This window comes from Lepisma saccharinum, chromosome 2, assembly GCF_977018435.1.
Source record: "Lepisma saccharinum chromosome 2, izLepSacc3.1, whole genome shotgun sequence".
In the NCBI taxonomy this organism is placed as follows: Eukaryota; Metazoa; Arthropoda; class Insecta; order Zygentoma; family Lepismatidae; genus Lepisma; species Lepisma saccharinum.
In genome coordinates, this window is record NC_139230.1 from 186997080 (window position 1) to 187019505 (window position 22426).

General features: G+C 38.3%; 1 protein-coding gene across 1 annotated transcript in view; it reads right to left on the reverse strand.

Moving 5' to 3' along the window:
• The window catches only part of LOC145980917 (allatostatin-A receptor-like), a 212857-nt gene that overhangs the window by 21655 nt on the left and 168776 nt on the right, over positions 1–22426 (reverse strand). The window contains exon 3 of the mRNA XM_083114004.1: positions 2992–3200. Coding sequence (XP_082970130.1) covers positions 2992–3200 — 209 coding nt within the window. The remainder of the gene's footprint in view (positions 1–2991; positions 3201–22426) is intronic.

Here is a 22426-nt window from a genome sequence, read left to right on the forward strand (position 1 = left end):
GGATCCCACTTTAAACTGTAGTTCCAGTCCCGATTAGCCTTACTGTGCATAAAATGGACTTAAAACACCAAATCAATCAATCAATCAATCAATCAGTTTACGTGACTTCGTATTTGTAAACATACGTATACAGTAGGGTACGACGAAAATTTATTTTTGTTATATTTCGGAAACGGGCAGTGCTCCCTACCTAATAGCACACAAAAATCTCAGCTCGATTATTTCACTCATCCAGTCTTCACCAGGGCTCGAAATGGAACGCTTCCTTTTGTTAACATGGTGTTGTCTTTCTTTTCTTTTTTTGTCTCTGACTAATAATGCTATATAACGATTAATAATAGTCCAAATTTAAATATTTCCACAAACATCAAATAATGCAAACTACAGCGTGAGCACAAAAACACTCCCTGGTTTCAAGATGTCATAAAATTAATAGTTACTTGAATATTTTGATAAAATTGATATCCAAAGCTCAGTTAACTCAAAATATTTTAATATTTTTCTTTTCAGAATCGCTAGTTTTGAATTCGGTAGTTAGAGGGCAGTAACATCGAAAATGGCGTTCACTCCGCAGCAAAGAAGCTGGTGCGTGTTAGAATTTGCCAAAACAAGCAGTGTTGTGAGAGTGCAGCGTGCAATTAAACGGAAGTTTAATGTTGATCCACCTACACACAAATCCATTCTGCAGTGGCATAAAACATTTGATGAGAGAGGATGCATTTGTGATCAAAGAAAAGAACATTCTGGCCGACCATCCATCTCTGAGGAAATTGTGGAGCGTGTGCGATAAGCCTTTGTACGCAGTCCCAGAAAATCAACACGTCAAGCCAGCAGGCAGTTGCAGGTCCCACAAACTACCGTAAGCAAGATTTTACGGAAGCGTTTGTGTTTTCACCCGTACCGGCTGCAATTGGTTCAAAAGTTATATCAACAAGACAAGGTACAGCGACGTGAGTTTTGCGAGACTATCCACACTTTAATGGAGGACGATGAAACCTTTCTGACAAAGATCATTTTTAGTGATGAGGCGACCTTCCACTTGAGTGGAAAAGTGAACAGGCATAATGTTAGGATCTGGGGAAGCTAGCATCCGCATGCCACTCTTGATGTGGAACGTGACTCACCCAAGGTGAACGTTTTTTGTGCAGTGCCAAAGCGTCGAGTGTACGGTCCGTTCTTCTTTGAGAGGCCAGCAATCACAGGTGAAAGCTACTGAACAATGATACGTGACTGGTTAATTCCTCAACTTGCTGCAGAGAGGGTTCGTGAAGGACCAGGTCTATGTACCTCTACTACCCACAACCTTGAATCATCTTCAGGAACCTATCAGTACAGATGTGAACTTCATCACACCGGATACGCTTGAGAAGGTGTGGTTGGAGCTGGATTATCGTCTCGATGTTTCCCGCGTAACTAGTGGCGCGCACATTGAGCATTTGTAATTCCAATGAACACCACGAAAACTTTATGAGTTTTTACAACTACTGTGAACATTTCTGTAGAATACTACTTTTGGTATTAAAGTTATACCCTTTCAAAACCAGGGAGTGTTTTTGTGCTCACGCTGTACATTGGATAAGCGGCTTCTGGTATTTTCTTCTTTTTAAAATGTAAACAGACAGAAATAGTAGTCAGCTCGTCCAAAAGGAAAAACATTTTGTATTAAATGTACATATTTGTCCTAACAATACTAATTTAAAAATATTTTTTTGCAAGTGAAAGATATTTCAATGTTGTTATTTTGAGTGTGATCAAGGATTGAATTTATTGTTTCACTGACTTGAAAGGTTTACTGTTGGGTTAATCGGGTCAAAGAAGAAAGGACGACAGAAAAGCACTGACAAAGGGACATTCTAGAAAAAGGAAAACTGCAGATGGTGTATAGGGGAAGCTTACATGAATGCTATAATATGTAGTACTAAAGATTATTAATAATTTAGTTAAAATGAAAACGAAAATTTAGTGAAATATCCAAAAAAATAAAAAAAATGAACTAATCGGAACGTTCCGTTTCCAGATTTTCACGAGCCCGGAACCCGTTCGGTCCGCTCAGGTTCATTTCGAGCCCTGGTTTTTACTTTTCATTTGAAATTTTCGGGGCAATCGGTTGTGCAACAACGCATAACAGAACGGCTTGTGACATTTCTCTGCGGTCGTAGACATAGTCTGATAATGTATGTGTGGCCTAACACTTACAAACTACATACAAAGATGCAGTGTAGTTAGCTATCAATAGCATCAAACTCATCTATTGCACCATGAAATGTGATCAAATTTGTATCTGGTATTGAAAATACAGAAGATAATCATGTATATAGTCTAATTACTCGCAATTTACATGCCTCCTGCCGAGTGGCTAAATACAAACGTACGTAGACTGAAGGGTTCTGCATGACAAGATACAATTTCAGATCTCCTTGGGGTGTAAGGTATGACCCTTTGCGAGTGCCAGTCTCCCTTCCACGTACTACACCCTGGACTTCATTTTAAAGACTAGCGAAGACTATGTCTTTGACTCTGGCGTCAGGCCAGTATAATCATCCGTGGTGCTCTATGTGATTATCCATTATCCATTTCATCCTATCACCATTCATTCTCATCTTCGTGATTAGTCAAAAGTGGCAGAAAAGAGATGTAAAATAAATCAAATCAATCAATCAATCAAGCAGATCTCCTCGTTTGTTCCAAGTTTCTCTGCACTGTTGAATTATAAATAGTAAACACAAATATTTTTGGTACTCACCGACCGTTCTTATATTTGAGGGCACGAAGAACTGATTGAAAAAACTACACGAAAATCATGTTTTAATCAAGAATGAAGACCAATAAAATGCTACAGCATTAATTGATTGGATAATTACTTTTTGTATTTTATTTATTTGTCAAATTTATACGAGCCCAGAGGCAAGCATTCAACACAAACACATACGCTCGCACGTACCCATGGACACATGTTTCTATATAAACTATAGTCTAAACAACATACATTACCTGCTTGTATTCGTAAGGAACTTCATATTCCTTGTACTGCGCCAAAGTTCCCGAATCACGTAGGTGTAGCATACGACCATTAACAATCCAGGAGCCACAAAAAGGACAATAAGCTGATATATGGCGAACTGCATACCATTTTCTTCATCAAAGCAGTAATGAATTGTGACGTAAGTGATGTTGTTGGTGTAAGTCATCGGTTGAATATACTGAAATAAATAGCAAATGGTCCACGTCAAAAATCGGAAATAAATATTATCATTAAAAAATAATTACAAAACATAGCATAAAATATCTCGTTTTGAATTTTTACTTACCAATTTGTCATAGCTAATCCAAATTGAGTACCTTTCAATACTTAGAGTAAGAAATATGAAAGGCAATTCGAAAGCAGAAAACATGACATTCTAAAAGGTTGAAAAATTCAAATGTTTCGGGGTAATATAACTACATGAAAAAAAAAGAGTGTCGAAGAGAAAGCAATAGTATGAATCAGCCGGCTTTGGTCAGCGTAATGTGTTCCCAAGTCAGAGGCCCTAGGTTCGAAGACAAATATAAATTTCAAGAGTCCATCATTCATAATCATGGTTAGACTTGTTGTAAAGCTACGAATAGTACATTCAATGGCAAACCCATGTCTACGTAACAATGCGTCACAAGGAAAGTTTTGGCCTCGCCGACGGCGTAGTGGTAACGTCGTCGCCTTGTAATCAAATGGTCCAGATTTCGATATTCTGTGAAGGCACATTGCACAGTGGTTTGAATACCATTTTAAATTGTGGGTTCAGTCTCGATTAGCCTATCTGTTCATAAAGTGGACTTAAAAGCAACAATTCAATAAATATAAGGAAAGTTTACGCCAACTCAGTGGCGGAGCGCGTTAAGTGGTCCACTTTCGATCTCGCCACAGAAGGTTTCGATTTCAAATTCCTGCGTAGGCCTGGGTGTTCTTTGTGAGTGTCCCTTCATCAATTTAATCATATCAGCACTCGTCTTCATCATCGCTATTAGCCAAAAGTGGCGGAAAAGCGACGCTAAATAACAAAAAAGAAGAGCAACAAATATAAATGCTATAACGAAAGGTTTAGAAACAAAGACAATGAAAATAAACTTGTAAATTCACGGGCAGAAAATATTCTCGAACAAAGGCACTTCTCATTCAGTAAAATTAGCTGCATTTAATTACAAGATTGTTCGATTTTTACGACATAACCCAGCCAAGCGCTACGAAGCCAGGACTCCCTATTTCGAACTCTGGTTAAAGTATGGATTCATTATCCATTTCACCAATTCATCATGGGCCTTCCCGATTGCGCAGTGGTAGCGTCGTCGTCTTGTGATCAAGGTGTCCCGGATTCGATACCCGGTGGAGGCACATAGTGGTACGAATCCCACTTTAAACTGTAGGTCCAGTCCCGATTAGCCTTTCTGTGCATAAAGTAGACTTAAAGCACCAAATCAACCAACCAACGAATTCATCATTCATCGTCGCGATTAACTCAAGGTGTAGAAAAGCGACGTAAAATAACCGATACATAAAGAAATAGTACTATTGGCCATCACACAAGTTTTACATGTTTGATTTAATCACCATGCTTTCAATGATAAATATTCATTTACTTCAACATTATATAAATAGAAAAAAATCTTATTTCAATGTGTAAGCATTGTAACATTATTATGAAAGTATCTCAACACGAAAAAATAATATTTTTTTGAAAAAGCAACAATTGGGATAGTGTTTAGGTGGCAAAATTGAACACGTACTTTTAGTCACTTGGAAGCTATTAGTGTTAATCTTCAGCTTATAGGATCGTTTTACTCTGTGGTTTTACTCTACGTCGCATGCACTTTAACTTGTTTGATATCGATCACGAACTCTCACTTCCCGAGAATGTATTTTGTAAAACTCTCCTCCGCAGACTCCCCACTCAATGGTCGATCTGATATTGCGTGATCCAGATTCAATAAGCTGACGCAGATATCATGTGCGTGAACAGTTCAGGATTTAATCCCGAAGCCAGAAGGTTCTTCCACATTTTCTGTCCATTTACTGCGTTTTTTGCAGGAAACAATTTACAACAGTTTCGATCTGTTCCAAAAAAGGAGTATGGTGCATAGAGCAATGAGTATGAGTTTGGTTTGTACCCCGAAAGGCTTGGTTTGGTTATCAAGCATTGATTGATTGATTTTGTGTTTTAAGTCCACTTTATGCACAGTAAGGCTAATCGGGACTGGACCTACAGTTTAAAGTGGGATCCGAACCCCTTGTGCCTCCACCGGGTATCGAACCCGGGACCCCTTGATTACAAGGCGACGACGTTACCTCTGGGGAGGCCCGGTTATCAAGCATCTTTCGGGACTCTTTTAGTCTTGCATGAAACGAACACATGAAGTCATGGGAGGTTAAATACATTTCTGATACTGGTGCACATTCCACATTATATTATATGAGCACAAAGTTGACTTGAAACAAAGTGGTGCTGACCACATCAAACTAATATGTATTAATATTTACCTCAAGTTTCTGTGAATTGTGTTATATACAAATTAAAAATACAATGCTTACAGGCACGTATCTAGGGGATCCTAACCTAATGTCTCAAAATAATAATAATAATAATAATAATAATAATAATAATTTAAATTAAAATGATTATAATTATATTAAATTAATTAAAATATTCAAATTTATTAATCTATTTTTATTACATGCAAGTAAAAGGACGGCATAACGATAGTCATATAACATCACATATTCATTATCTAGCTTACGTGTAGTTAAGGTTGTCATAATTTGTAAATAAATAAATAATAATAATAATAATAATAATAAAAATAGCAAAGAGGAACTACTGTGGCAAGGAAATTAATGTTAAATAGATAAAGAATTGAATATCAAAAAAGGATGTTAGATCCAGCTGACGAAAAGTAAAATTTCTTGTAATATTTTATGCATGTTATTATAACTAGTAATAAATCTTGCATAAATCTTCATTCAAAGTCGTATGGTCCAAATATAATCCATGCCTTCCAATAAGTTTGCGGAAATAAATTACCCTCGATTAAACAACAACAATATTTTCATGATTTAATTTTAGTTATTTTATTATCTTATTATTTTCATTATTTAATTTTTGTGCTTAGTAAGTCTTTCGGGGGGTCCAGACCCCTTGGACCCCCTAAATACGTCCTTGAATGCTAATAATGTATGTGATTAGTTGAATTAAACAATAATAAACTCCACATTTTCCTCTAGCACTGAGTGATAATTTCGTTTAACTTTGTACATAAGGTAATTTATATGATTTATTTATTTAATTTCTGCCCTCAACAGAGGTAAACCTCCAATTACAGACGGCAGATAAACATACACATATATTGGTTTATACAGAAAGAAACACAAATAGAACCAATACAATTAACGTATATAGAAACATACTTAAACCTACAAGTAATCAATTACATAGTCACAAATAAAAAAATTAATCAATCGGAATATTTCACTTGTCTTTCACCATGCAAGAACGAACACTTGTGAAGACTGTATGTCTGTATACACACGATATTAATAGTAATGCATATCAAGGACACTCAAAACCATTTACTATGAATCTATTTAAACTTCAAACTGCGTAATTAAATTACTATTAATGAGAAAATGGGACAAAATGAAATAATGGACTGTTCTACATGTTCGACGCAAGAAATATTCAGGACAGACATACAAATAAAGGCTCCGGAAGTAAATATCCAAATAGAAATCGCTTCTACTCTACTATTCCGATGCTTCACTCCTATTTTCAAGCTTAATTTCCATATTATTAGCGTTGGAGGAGTGGTTAACGAACTGCAATACGAAGCCAGCTGTTATAGGTTCGAATCCAGGGTAAGACATGTGTCATTGTGTCTGTCCACCATAGGTTTCATCAGTTCATAATTCATTTCCATTGTCACGATCAATGACGGCGATTAGGAGGGCAGTTGCCCCCCACTTTTTGCACTCGGACTATGCTGGCCTTGTCTACCAAGAAAAAATAAACTGTCCTTGACACTCTCCCCATTCCCTTAGTCTTGTCAGTGCTGCTGGTTACGAGGAAGAAAGGAGACGTAATACACCAATAATAGACATCTAGAATAGTAGGATGCAAAATAGCAATTGGAAATGTTCATATTTCATTGGTTGATTTAGATGATTTTACTTCGCTTTTCTGCCACTTTTGGCTAATCGCAAATATTGATGAGTGATGATGTGAAGAAATTGATGAAGACACTGGCAAAGAATGTTCATATTTTATTCGGAAATCAATCTTGCAAACAACGAGTATATCATTTCACACTTTTCCTATTGTGTTGTAAGGTAACCCCCTCTTTTCTATTAATGAAAGGGTAAACCGCAAAACCGCAATGGGTAAACATTTGCTTAAAGTTGAGAGACAATTAAAATATAATCATTTAATGGTGGCCAAATTGTGTGACTAAGACATCGTACCCAAAAGTTTAGATAAGGAATGACGCCATATGCCTGGAAGCGACTTAGCGTGTTGCAAGAAAAGGAGGGAAAATCAAAATTCCTAGTCTACGAAAAGGAGGCTAAGAGAAATAACGTAGCGTTATAAATGAAAACACATAGAAAGAGACGAACGTTCCTGGGAACCGTCGCCGGAAATAATAAAAATAAACATCCCTTGCAGCGTTCTTCTATTTACCTTTCTCTCCGTGCCCGTTCCCGCAACTACCTTCTTCCGTTCCTTCAACTGTTCCTTTCCTTGTTTGCAGTGCTTGGACTGCTGGTGGTTGAAATATTTCGAACTTCCTCAGGTAAGTACAGTCACGAGCAAAAGTGAGTTGCAGTTCCAACTGCAACCGCCCAGTCCTTACATGCAGGCAACCCAAAACACTCAATCGAGTGCCACAATGCATAACCTGTAGGATGTAAATTACTAGCGATGGATGTCTGGACATGCTTTGGTTCAAGTATTTTACATTGTTGTAGTTTTTTGACTACTGATGGGGCTGAGCCTGAGAGGGCTCTTTTTTTTAAAGGAAAACATCTATATTCATCCATCATTGCAGGAGAAGGAGTCATTTGAAAGCAGATTAAAGATTTGATTAGATTTGATTTTTGTTACTTAGCGTCGCTTTTCTGCTACTTTTGACTAAGGGACACTCACAATGAACACCCATGCTCAGGCCGGGATTCGAACATTAGACCCCTTATGTCATATCGGGCTGTGGCAACCACTCCGCCACGGAGGTCGGCAAAAGCAAATTAAAGAAACAATATTGTGCGCCGTAGAGTAATTGTGGTTAAAATGCTAGGTTTAATTTCCAATGTGGTTTTTATAGTGGAACCACAAGCAAACAACCTGCGCAGACCAGCGACTCCTGTGCATCATACTCTCGCGAGGAGGGGAGGGGGAAAGTGGACCATGTTTCCTTATGGCCCGAGCTGAACGGAAGAAGGGAAAGCTGTGTGGAGACTTTTCGTCCAAGGTTTTTTTCCTTGTGGTTGCTCTATAGTAGTACCATATAAGCATAATATACCGGATGTTCTAAATTGCCCGGTAGATATATATTGTAACACCCTGTATCATAAACCCAAATCGTCAGTGAGTGCCCTCTCTACAGCTAAGCATTCCACACAGAGTGATGAATTGCAGCCGTGGTTTATTCGCAACGCAGGATATGTTTTTCAACTCCCATTTCCCATAGCAAACAATGGCAAAATAATAATTCCCCTTTGATGCTTCATTTTAATATTTTTCTGAAATAAACCAGGTAATATCGAGAGTGGAAAGATATGTGAAAGAAACATGATGGCGAGGAGCGTCATTCGTCGACGTCCTCTAGAGTTTTCGTAATGTATTGTTCCTTTTGCCGGAACGAAGCACAATATACAATACGACAATTCAAATTGTAGGTTCACTTCTCGATACTGCAAATGCAATTGAAGTCTAACTCACAAGTGACGGTATGGTCCATGTTAACGTTAACTTAACTCTCTAGAATTGATTCTATCCTTCACATTTTCCTGGCTATAGTTCGTTACAGGGTTCCTTCATTACGCAATTACGTATCTCCTGTCCTTTCTAAAGTTACAGACATCCTATCAGAGCAGTTTGTGGAATGATTTCAATTATCTTACACAACATTGTTCAATGGAAAAATCCGCTGCAACTCACTCCTTCAGGAATTCCACTTTCGAGTGCCTCTGCGCACAATACGTATCACAATATATTTTACACAGAAGAGCCTAGACCGAAAATTAAAAAAAGATCCCTCTTCTACAGACTTTCCACCCAATATAATAACCTCCCATCAAGTATTGATATATTTTCCTCAGCTGCCAAATAATGTGAAGTAGTGCCATTTTGATTTATTTTTGTTTATTGATTTATTGATTTGGTTTATTTTACTTCGCTTTTTGTGCCACTTTTGAATAATTTGCGAAGATGGGGATGAATGATGATAAGATGAAATTGATGAATGGACACTCACAAACATCCATGCCCAGGGCAGGATTCGATCGCGGGATCCCTGGCTTCGTAGCGCGATGTGCTAACCACTCCGCTATTGGGGCTGGCTATTTTTGTTCGTGTTTCGTGTTATTATGTTATTTTTTATTTTTTCTTTCATTGTCGATTTCAGTGTAAAATGGTCATTTCTGCTGTGTCTGATATTCTCTCAATAAATAAATACTGCAGTCCCTACTAAAAGTTTAAGACCACCAACTTTTTTCATATAAATGAAACCTGACAGAAAGGTTTTGGTACAAATATGGAGTGAAATTGTATGGGAGTAATATAGTATGTGAGGCATATATTGCAGAAAAATTATTGGTATATGTCTTGTAGTTCTTGAGATACGAAAGTGCAAAATCAAATTTCTTAACTGAAAAATCCAGCATTTTGAAGTACAGATGAATGTGTATACACGTAACCGACGTCGTTATGACAGTACTGAATTTTGTTTGTTTCCAAGTATATTTGCAAAGTTCAGATTTAATGATTTTACAAATTGTACCTTTAGTTGCATCTATTAGTTATAAGTGTATTAATATGCCCTTACACTTTCTTGATCTTGATGTACCTTTCAATAACATTACATAATAATTCCAATTTTGTATTAAAGTGTTCATTTCATGAAAAGCACTCGCATATGTACTTTTTCTGTTTGTCTGAAAAACACATGACAAGGTGGTCTTAAACTTTTGGTAGGGACTGTATTATTTAATACATTTGTAAGGCAATATGTCCTTGTAGAGGAAACATTTCCATAATTTTCACCGGGCGTTGAATAAATATAATACTACCTATACAACATCGAACCAAACAAGACAGGTTATGTCCCAAATATGCACAAATTTTGTCTCCTAATCGGACTGCCAACCAGGATCTTTGTGACGGAAGGAATGTTATACTATGTTGTCATACATGACAACTAGGTATTTTATTAGGACAGCTGAGAAAATGATTTGTTTAATTCCCACTACCACAACACATGTTCACACAATTATACCTAAACCCACTTTGATGATGTTGGATTCCTTGGGTGCTTTTGATTATTTTCTAGACTTCCTCGGTAACGAATGACCCGTGATGAAGTCACATCTCACTTTAAGGTGTAGATCACTTCTGATTAGCCTATCTGAGGACAAAATGGACTTAAAATAACTTTTTGTGCTTCTTTTTTCTGTGAATAACTTCTCAGTTGAAAGAAAAATCATTTGTTTCCTAATCATAAATTTCTTTCTACAGAGTTTACCAACCTTAGTGCAGGAGAGGTTATCGCAAAGGTTCAGGGTTCGAATCTCAGCCTGGGTATTTTCTGTGAGCGTTCCTTCATCAATTTCATCATATCATCACTCCTCATCTTCGCGATTAGCCAAAAGTGACAGAGAAGCCAAGTAAAATAAACCAAATCAATCGATGAATCAAATTTTTAGAGAACTTGTTATTTATCATATTTTTGCTTCGTAAAGAAAATGCGATTTCCTTTAAGGTAAAATAGGTTGCGATGAAAAATTCATTTCTTTTTCATACTTAAACGTTACTTGAACTATACCTTTGTAAACAGTTAACTTCTGTAAGGCCCGCTTTATTTTCCTTGACATATTTCATAACATTTAAGCCATGACCAAAATGCTACCGTCTAAAGTGAAAAATCTTGTGGCATTTCAGATGCCATGGCATATTTCATGGCAATTCTCAAGGGTACAACCGGCTCTATTTCAGTATCATTTTTCGTTGCATAACCAATCAGAAGCGACCTCTAGGTCAAGCGTGCAAATGTAAAGACGGCTTCTTGAGATATAAACAATGTATCACTTCACATTTTTAAACACGATAACTATTCAACCGAGAGGAGTAAGGTTTAGTATTAAATGGTTTTAGGTGCAAATCAATGACGCTGCTTAAATACATGCTTTATAGCGTTTACTGTACACGTATGAAAGAATATTTTAGTTATTTCAATTGTAAACAACGTGAACTCGACGTGCCTTTCGTGCTGTATATGTTATACATTGTAATCGCAAAAGCTTGCTGAAATTTTACACGAAATGGTTCCGTGTAAAGTACTACCTGCTATAAGAATTTTGGACGCAAAAGTGTTAAAGGAAATGCTTTCGTCTACAGCGGGCCTAAGTTATAAAAAAATAGGCATTTTGGTTTACATGGGCCTAATTTAGAGTTGGGTGCATTGTTGTGAAGTTAAAATATTTGTTTGATCTCCTCAAATGTGGCCTCTTTCGGATGTAAAGTTGTGTTTTTAAGGACTCCCATATTGATCTTTTAAGGGTTCAATTTTATCCTTCAGCCACCAATACGAGACATAAGGATACAATCATAATTACAACTGAAGAAGACAAGGATTTTTCAATAAGTGCGGACTGAAATTCATGACTGTTCATTTCAAATGCTGTCGTCTTACAACATCGCAAGTACCATTAATCTTTTGGATTTTGCTCAGGTAAGACTCGCAAGTTGTTGTTTTTAAGTCTTCTCTCTTAACAAGAGACACTACTGGCAACCCTGCCACGCGTCCCTTGAAGTTGCGTCAGAGTTATCGTTTGTTGTGTTGGGTTGCATGCATGCAGGTTAGATTTTCAGCGAATACAGCGCAGAAACTAAGCGCTTTCGAGGTAATGTTTATAAGGAAAAGTGACTTGTTTTTATATCTACAAGCACCAAACCGTTGTTGTAGTTGTTTTTCCACATCCTATAAATATATATATATTGATTGATTTGTTGTTTTAAGTCCACTTTATGCACAGATAGGCTAATCGGAACTGGACCTACAGTTCAAAGTGGGATCTGAACCACTGTGCAATGTGTGTCCAACCCTGGACCCCTTGATTAAAAGGCGACCACATTACCACTACGCCATCGGGGAGGCCCATGTGTATATATAATGTTTATACATCATGCACGTTAAGATAATCACATTACATTGATTACTTTACTAACTAATTAACGGACATATATTTGTAAGATTTGGTAAACAAAACACTGGGAAACAATTTACTTAAACATATTGCTACATAGATGATGCACGATAAATATTAAATCTATTTTTCGATGTAACTTTAATAAATAATTAAGTAAATTACCTCTTTTTACTTTATCTTTGGACATATTTACACAGAGGAGGTTTGATCTTTTCAAGTGTAATGATGTGTTGTAATTGACATTACAGAAATATAACATAACAAGCTCATACAAAGTATTGAAACTTGGCCGCTGGGATAGCTGTAACGAACGAAGTAACCTCGAAGTCTTAATGCGAAAATCGAAACAATTTGTTTCTTTTACATTGGTTTATTACTTGTGGGTTTATGTAATTAGGATGAAGGATGTGAAAAATGTGGAATGTGATTTTTTCCTTTGCATCTGTTACGATTCTGCGTTAAGACTTTAAAAATTCTCATATACTGGCCAGAACACAGATCAGCATGAATGAAGAAATGGAAAAATAAACAACACAAAGAAGCAAGGATGACCAAGTTCACGAACTTAGGACCCGCGGTTTTGAAGCGCGTTATGCTAACGAATCCACTACTAGGCAAGAAGAATTTACCTTGTGTATCTTGTCTGCGTGTGCAGTGGCTTATATTGACCAAAGGATCAGGATAGCTCTCCGAACGCTCCAAATGGCTAATAAATAATCCAACGTTGTGGAAAATCTTAGACAAATAGAAGTTTAGGACAGCGTTACGCAACTACGCGTACTTCACGTGAAAGGTCTACTTTAATCCCGCCATTTCTTACTCTCTTGCAATAGGATGAAAGCAAAATATTTGCTTTCTCTAATGCGTCAAAGATATTGCAGACCAGTGGGACGTTATCTGTTAATGGTAGCGTCCTTTAGTAACTTTACCAAGAAAGAAGCTTGTATGTTAAGAGCCTATAAAATTGATGACGGGTGATATCCGGAGGCAAACAAGTGTAACGACGTGCAAACACGGGCGTCTTGAGTCGTAACGCCTGCTTGATGCCTCAATTAGTAGAATCGGCAATTGTTTTCTTGGTTTAATGTATCTACATCCCAAAGATCAGCAAGCACCCTACACCATGCACGCGGGCTTGTTTAGAACTATTTGCTATGCATGCCGCCTTGGTGAGTAAACGAATTGCGAGAGAGGTTTGAAATGAAGCAGAGGATGCAAACGTTCCTAAGGGAGCTCACACGTACAGTCACGGACAATTCTGGGTTGTAATTGTCTCATTGACTTTCACTGGTATCATTCGAACCCAGAAGTGTCCGTGACTACAAGAAACAGCTACGTGCTTCCAGGAAGCATGTTCATTTTTGAAACAAGAAGTGGCATCAAATGAGAGCATGAACACTGAAGTTGTGCACCACATACTTTAGTGTGAATGGTTGATTCGCTTCTAGGTGATTTAAAAAGGAATTGTTCATCCAGTATACACTAGCACCTAGTTGCTACTTTGGTATGTGAGTTCCCTGGAGTGTAAACAAAACAGTCTTAGCTCACAAGGTGTAACAACATTGGAATTTCGAAACAATGGAGCTGCTCTCAGTTTCTCTTGCAAGTTTTGGGGTTCTGAAACAAATATACTCGTACAGTCAGCGGCAATAAAAATGGGACCCCTAGATACTAAAACACTCGCTTCCCTGGAAGGCGTTATTGATTGATTGATTTGTTTTTATTTTACTTCGCTTTTTGGCCACTTTTGACTAATTTGCGAAGATGGGGATGAGTGATGATATGATGAAATTGATGAATGGACACTCACAATAATCAATGCCCATGTCTGGATTCGAACCCGGGACCCCAGGTGTCATATCGCGATGTGCTGGAATTCGTTATGTGTGTTGCCTAACTCTACGGCGATAAGTGGATTTCTATAGCAAATTTTCAATGGCAACTTCTATCACCGCCGTAGAGTTAGGCAACACACTTAACGCCATGCAGGGAAACTAGTACAATCCGAAGGAGCCAAGTCCGGACTATAGGGAGGCTGAGAGACGACTTCCCATCCCATTTTCATGATTTTTTGCTGTGGCATCATGGCTGTGTGAGGCTTGGCATTGTCATGATGGAGTTTGATGACCTTACCTTGCAGTTCCAGTCTCTTGGTCTGGAGAGCACGTCATAACTCCATCATGACAATGCCAAGCCTCACACAGCCATGATGCCACAGCAAAAAAATCATGAAAATGGGATGGGAAGTCGTTGTTTGTTTGATTTTGTGTTTTAAGTCCACTTTATGCACAGTAAGGCTAATCGGGACTGGACCTACAGTTTAAAGTGGGATCTGAACCACTTGTGCCTCCACCGGGTATCGAACCCGGGACCCCTTGATTACAAGGCGATGACGCTACCACTGCGCCATCGGGGAGGCCCGGGTGGGAAGTCGTCCCTCAGCCTCCCTATAGTCCGGACTTGGCTCCTTCGGATTTCTTCCTGTTTGTTCGTCTGAAGGCCCACCTGCGTGGAAAAACGTTCGACAGTGACAAAGACCTTACTTCTTGTGTGAAATAATGGTGTAAAATTCAGCCACCTGAATTTTACCAAAGTGCATTCAAGGCATGGAAAGAACGTTGGACGAGATGCGTCACAGCAGATGGAGGCTACATTGAGTGACATGGTCTTCTATCCAAAGGATCAAAGTATGTTCACTTAAAAGTTCATCATCATATTGCAACTAATAGAAATATTATAACCATCTGTGCAAGACTTATTGAACGCCCTTTGTATTTCAGGATCTAGGTGTCCCATTTTTATTGTCGGTGACTGTACTTCGTCGAATTAGGAGCAGTCGGTTAAATTCTATAAGCTAACAATGACCATAATATTATATTAATATTCACATAGAATCAAATGTTCCAAGATGCTGTGTGTATTCTTCATCCGCCTCCGAAGAGAGAACTCTGTTATCCAACACTGTGTGAGACCATTTCGAATATCGATATTTCAAGTCAAAGTGTCATCAGACCACTACACTTTACCCTGAACGTACAGTCACGGACACTTTTAAGTTGCAATAATCCCATTAGAAGTCATGGGGTTGTTGCAACCCATAAGTGTCAGTAACTGTACACTGGGGATGTAAAAGTAAAACTCCATATATTTTCAATCTCGTTCATAGAAGAGGTGGCGCGCTCAGCACAGCTCCCTCGCATTTACCCTGTCAGGAGCTCCCCCACGCTATCCGTTGAAAAGAGGCTGGATCAAACCCAGAGCCACTTCCTACCTGACATCACCCATACTGGGTATCGAATCAAGATCTCCCGCGTGGCAATCAGACGTCCTACCAACTACACCAGTTGAGTTATAAATTGATATCTTTAACAAAAAATAGTGCGAAATTATTTGTGAAAATGCAGTACATCAAGCGTAATGTCTCGACTTTCTAACAATCGATAAGGAGAGATCAAATGTCTTTAGACGAATTAGAAAATTATAACTAGAGGGAACATGCTACAAATATCCTTTTTCACCCAGGAGAGTTTTGCCAGAAAACACAAACATGTGTAGTGCGGGAATAAAATTTAGCAGACCATTGAAATAGAAGAAAAAAATTAACAGTTATCCTCAATAAAAATGGAACATCTAGATCCTAGTCTTCGGCAGCAAAATTTTCAATGGCAACGGCCACCGTCGTAGAATTGGACAACACACAAATGTCAAGCAGCAAAATGAGTATTTTGAATCAAGGTGTTCATTTCTTATTACCAGTGACTGTACAAAGAATTGAAGCAAAGGGCGATGGTATTAAATTACACATGTATATCTTGGAAATGTATATCCTAAATCCTGAGAATGTACAACGGATTAAAAAGAGTCTAAGCAAACATCCAGTACTCACTTATTAGATATAATTTTTGATTGCTTTGTGGAGTGTAAGAGGTACCTTTTCTAACATTTTCCCACTAATATCCCTGCTCTGGCCGACCTCAGCGGCGGAGTGGTTAGCACATCGCGATACGACGCTAGGGGTCCAGGTTTCGAATTTCGGCCTGGACATGGGTGTTCTTTGTGAGTGTCACTTCATCAATTTCATTATTTCATCACTCATTCTCTTCTTAGCGATTAGCCAAAGGTGGCAGAAAAGGGAAGTAATAAACAAAATCAATCAATCAATTCCTGCTCTGGGACTCTCAGTTTCTTATCAGTCACCTGAGAGAAAAGACTAGTGAAACGTAGTAACTTCTACTATGGTCGATATCAAGAATATATGTAGCCCTACTTCGATGCTGCAATGCACAGGGGAGAACTTTATCGTTTCTTTAATTTCCCTCACAGCTGCAGTTTTGGTGTATTGTGAAGGCAGAATTTCCTATTTTGGGCCCATTTTTCTCTTCATCTAAACAAATAAAATAATGATAATAATAATAATAATAATAATAATAATAATAATAATAATAATTCGTATTTTTGTAGGCCCATATTCGTGTTTATGAAAAATGTTAAACAAATTTCTTATAGCCTCCTCCTTGCTAACGGATCAGATGTTCCAGGTTCGAATCCTGGTCAGGCATGAATTTGTTTTTGTTTCATCAGCCATTTCATAAGTTCATAAGTTCTCCATCGTCACTAAGAAGATGTAGAAAAGGGACGTAAAATTAACAAAATATAAATAAGCATATAGGTTTATACTCTAAAGGATCGGAAATAAAAATTATGGATATGAGTCTGGAATATAATGTCATTTGTACTAACATTGGGTGTGATATCTCAGAAGTTCCCTGAAATATTGGTATTTTTTATCGAAATTCCCGTCTCACTTAAAAATACGGTCAGGATTTTCCGGAAAAATTAAAAGTTTCATTATAATGGCAACACTGACCGCAACTTAACTTTTCTCAATGTTAGTGAACATTTTGAAGAAAACCTAATGAGAACTTTATGCAAATCTTTCCTCCTTACTCCTAAATGTTAGAGCTATATTTTTCTATGTGGAATTGCATGTGGACTATTGGGAGTAAGGATTTACTTCCACCCAATGAGGACCCCGGAAATGTTTCACTTACACGATTGAAACAGGAAAAAAACAACAAGTGAAGCGCAACAGCAGAACAATAGCGATGGAAACCTACCTACATAACAAATCATTCGCCGAAATCGGTTAAATGCTTCGTGTTATTTGCAAGAAAAGGCAGAACACAGAAAATAATTTTAATCGCTTGAGACAAAGCCAGAGCTCATAATAGGTACTTAACAGATTGTTAGCTGTACACAGCTTTTAATAGCCTAACCCGGATACGAGCACACAAAAGGCTCATTAACAATGGGGTTTTCGTATTTCTTACGCCGAGAGCAAAATATGCCATAAACGATTACCGGAGGAATTTAGAAAATAATTTTATGGCGTTTCTTAACAACCAATGAAACGATTTCGAACAGCAACGGGCACAGATTTACACTATGTTACGGTTAATAATGATGTATTCTTCAATCGTGCATATTTAAGAATTTTAGTTTTAAGTTATTTTATCAATTTTTGACAACTCTTGATGTTGCTGACGATCTTAAGAATGAATGATGAACTAGTAGAATTAACAAGAGAGAGAATACAAAGAGAGAATTATGTAGAAAAGCGACGTAATATTAACAAGACAAATACACTATATCCAGGGAATATCTGGAGCAAGGTCGGCCATAGCGTCAGAGAAGGGAGGGAAGCGAGAGGGCGGAGCAAAGATGAACACGCTCCTGGAAACGGCTGGTAGCCGTAGTCACCTTTTCCTCTCATTTTAATTGGTGGAGCCCTCTCGAGTCACTACTTGCGCAGAGACTTGTTTTCGTTCGCTTGCTCCAGATATTTTCGGGACAGAATGTACGCATATTAAAGAGATAAACAAAAACAAAAAGAGAATTATGGCAAAGCTATTATGCAGAGTGTCCGTGAAATTCCCGTACCATTTCATTATATTACATAGTATACTGTATATTACCCCTATATATATAACGCCAAATGTAATAATCATAACATATGTATTTATCTATTTACATTATAATATACTTGCGAGCGAACAAAATCAACACAACGAGTTACCATAACAACAATATAGAAAATAAACTTTTAAATGATGGCGATTAAGCCCATGTCTGCATACTTAAACTTTCTAATAATATTAAACACCTATAGTTATGAACGTCCTAGGGCTTGTAATCAACATGTTGAGTTAGTTCACTACAAATTGTGTTGTGAGTATAAAGTGAATGTAAAGTTGAAAATTAAAGATTTCCGATCAATTTTCAACACGGTCGGAACATAATACTTGCAAGTAGGGGTACGGGGACTTCTCGGGCATACTGTAGAGAGTGAATATTTATATATTTTTTATTTTGCACAGTGCAACATAGCACAACTTGAAAGGTCCCAAACTATGAATGCCTTGGAACAATACTTCATCAAAATGGGAAAATAGAGCCAGAAGTCTCAAATCGTGTCCGAAAAGTTAATAATGCATACTATCAATTGAACCAGACAATATTTAGAAAACGAGAAATTGGAACGAGGGGCAATCTACAAATACATAAATCAGTGATAGAACCAATACTACTGTACAGCTAATAGTGAGATCTGGGCAACGAAGGGAAAATAACTTAGTAAGATAACAACTGTAGAAATGAAGTGCTGGCGAAAGATAGTAGAAAAAACAAGAAGAGACAGAGTAAGAAATGAAAGGATAAGGGAAGAGCTGGAGCAAACATCAATTGTAAACCAACTCATGAAAAGACAAATGAAATGGTTCGGCCACGTAACCCGAATGGAAGAGGAAAGGACACCCAAGCAGTTCTTGGAGGCAAAACCAGACGGAAGAAGGCCCAGGGGCAGATCAAAGAAGTCGTATGAGGACATGGAGGAAGAAAAAGTGTGAAGACATTCCAAGAAATAAAGAAGGTGGCCAAGAACAGAGGAGAATGGAAACCGTGGGTTAAGGCATCCGACGCTATAATGGCATAAGGGGTAGAGAAAGAAGAAGGAGAAGTATTTTGCACGGTTTTTGCTTATTTTACATCGAATTCTTATCTTTTAGGTTCATTGCGAGAATGTGGACGAACGATAAGCAGATGAAACTGATGACAAGGCAAACAGATTCACAGATACTCAGAGAGAATCTCGAACTCAGGACCTTCAGTATTGAGATTGTGAGTTGTTCAGCCGACGGGCTTGACCACGGAGACGGCTCCATAAAATCTTTCGCATTTCTGATAGAACTATAGACAGAATTAGCATTTATCCTGTAACTGCACCCGTGACGCATTAGGTGGCCAGTCGTGCAAAATAATGTACGTTCCTCTCTAGCAAAATAAGGCTTCGGGTGATTTTAACGGATTAGTTTGTCCTTCTAGGGAGTAGGTTTAACGCTAATGGTTCATAGAAAACTTTGTGCGGCACATGGAAAAGTTCATAATCTCTTACCCTGAAGCAGATCTATGGGAAATTCATATGTATGTACTGAAATTCTGGAAACATGGAGGCAAAATTAAGTAAAGACAGACATTTCAATGTTTCTCCTATTAAAGAAGAGTGGAATTGATCTACTGTATTGGTATTAGGTCATTTTTGGAGGAATTGTGCTTTCAAATAACGTGTATTTGGAGATTATCATTGACATCATAAAGAGTGATTGATTGATTTGGTTTATTTTTCTTCGCATTTCTGCCTCTTTTGGCTAATCGCGAAGATGGGGATGAGTGATGATATGACGAAATTTATGAATGAATACTCACGAAGAACACCAATGTCCAGGCCGGTATTCGAACCCGAGATCTCAAGCGTCGTAACGCCCTGTGCTAATCATTCCCTTACGGAGGCCGACTAAAATCATAAAGAGAAAGTTTGGAAAGTTCTTATTCCTTCAGATTTATCTTTAAGTGTGCTTGAATTGAGAAAATTATGTCACTTTCCTATCTAGAAATGCCAGTTTGGAAATAAACTAGTGAATTCCAGACATGAAAGAACTTGTGTGCAGAATGACAAAGTGGAAAGAGAAGTGAGAATGAAGCAACTAACTCGCCAAAGAATTTAGATATCCTGCAACTCATTGAAATTCAAAATCTCATTAAGAGAATCAATAGCTATGCACAAGTGAAAGTGAATTGGCTATTAAAATCTTTATCTTTGTTGTTAATTTAGTTACATCTTTTTTGATGTTTCGTTTTTCCTTATGGTAACGCAATTGGTACAGTTCATCGAGTATACATTTGGAAAATTTGACGGTTGGTATGTTTTTTTTACTGCTGATCAATTACAGAACGTCGTTTCACGTCCATGTTAACAAAGTTAAAACCCACCTAACCTTAAGAAAAACCGTGACGTCACGAGCGGTGGTGCTCCACGTGATACCCCAGTCTTGCAGTAATGGCCCTGCAGCGGAGTTTCCATTGGAGGAGACTGCGTTTTAGAACACATTGGTCCAAATGATCATATTCCTCCTGACAAGCTTTCCAAAGACCCTCAATTGTGCGGGGCCGTCTGCTTCCCAAGGCTCGTTTCAACAACGGAAACCCACAAAAATCCATAGAAGAGGCATCGGGGGATTTCACAGGGATGTCTGTAAAGGGGATTGCATGAATGCCCGTTTCACGTGCCATCCGATCCATGTATGCCAGCGTGGACTTTGCCGTATGACTGGAAGCCTTGTCCTGGTGGATGAGAACACGAGATGTGTCGTTGCCATAGAGAGAAGGAATATCATGTCTGTGAAGTGGCTCCAAAATATTCGTCTGGTAATAGGCTGCATTCATTTTAGCCTTTTTTTTTCCACTCTGCGCAGTGGAAGTTTGCCGTTATGGCAGTAACCACCAACAACCATGAACCGGCGTGGAAAACTTTCAGCACATTCACGTACCCACTCAGATCGACCTCTTGCATCACGTGGACGATAGTAGATGGCCCTTTTTTTACCACATCCCGACAGATACACCCATGCTTCATCCAGGGACACCACATACTTCCAGCGGTCCCCTGCCAGATGGCGTTCGTAGAGCTTCCGACTGTTGGTCTTCCTCTCCTGGACATGTGAGGCACGCAACTTATGAACTTGAGCCTTGTGCTTCCGCACAAGTTGTAAATCTTGGGCTATGATGCGATTCACACTTGCAGGGAAACATTGCACTGTCTGTGCAATCGCTCTTTGCGTTGCAGGGTTTTCACATCGCACCAAGGATCTCACTTTCCGCACAACATCGGAGGAACGCTTGGGCTTCCGATATGTCCGAGGCCCACTTTGACTGGTTCCAGCAACAGGTACGGTGCAAGCTTTATTGCGATTCAACACTGCATTGATGCCCTTCTTTGACACATGGAATGCTTTCATGTGGCACTGTTTAATTATCTGGCTATAACTATAACCAACGTCGGAAAGGGCACAGATGTACCCCTCCCAAAAGACTGGAATTTTTGGTGCCATATAAACACTCACTCACACACCAACCATCGTCTTTGAAAGTCAACACACAGTACTTTCGTCCTATTGGCTCTGGCTGCTCTGTGCTGTGCCTACGTGCTGCTCCCTGGTGATCGAAATCGTTACCATCAACGTGAAACAACCTTCTGTATATTTGTATAACCATGGATCATATGGGGCGTGTAGAGTGATGTGGAGAGAAGGAATGCTACATATTAATGGAGATGCAAGGTTAGCAGAGACCTTTCTTTCCCAGAAGTGTCCTACACTTTATTCTAATGCCCAGAGTCTGGGAAGACTTAGAAAAACAAATAGTAAATATCTTATATTACGAGCATCACTAAATTTGAATTAAGAAATTAGTCTTTCAGTTGAATTGGATTTGATTTTTGTTATATAGCGCAGCATTTTGTGCCGATTTTGCCTAATCGTGAAGATGAGGATGAGTAGTGATATGATGAAATTATTGAAGAGACACTCACAGAGAACATCCATGCTTAGGCCAGGATTCGAACCTGGAACCCCTGACGTCGTAGCGTGCTGT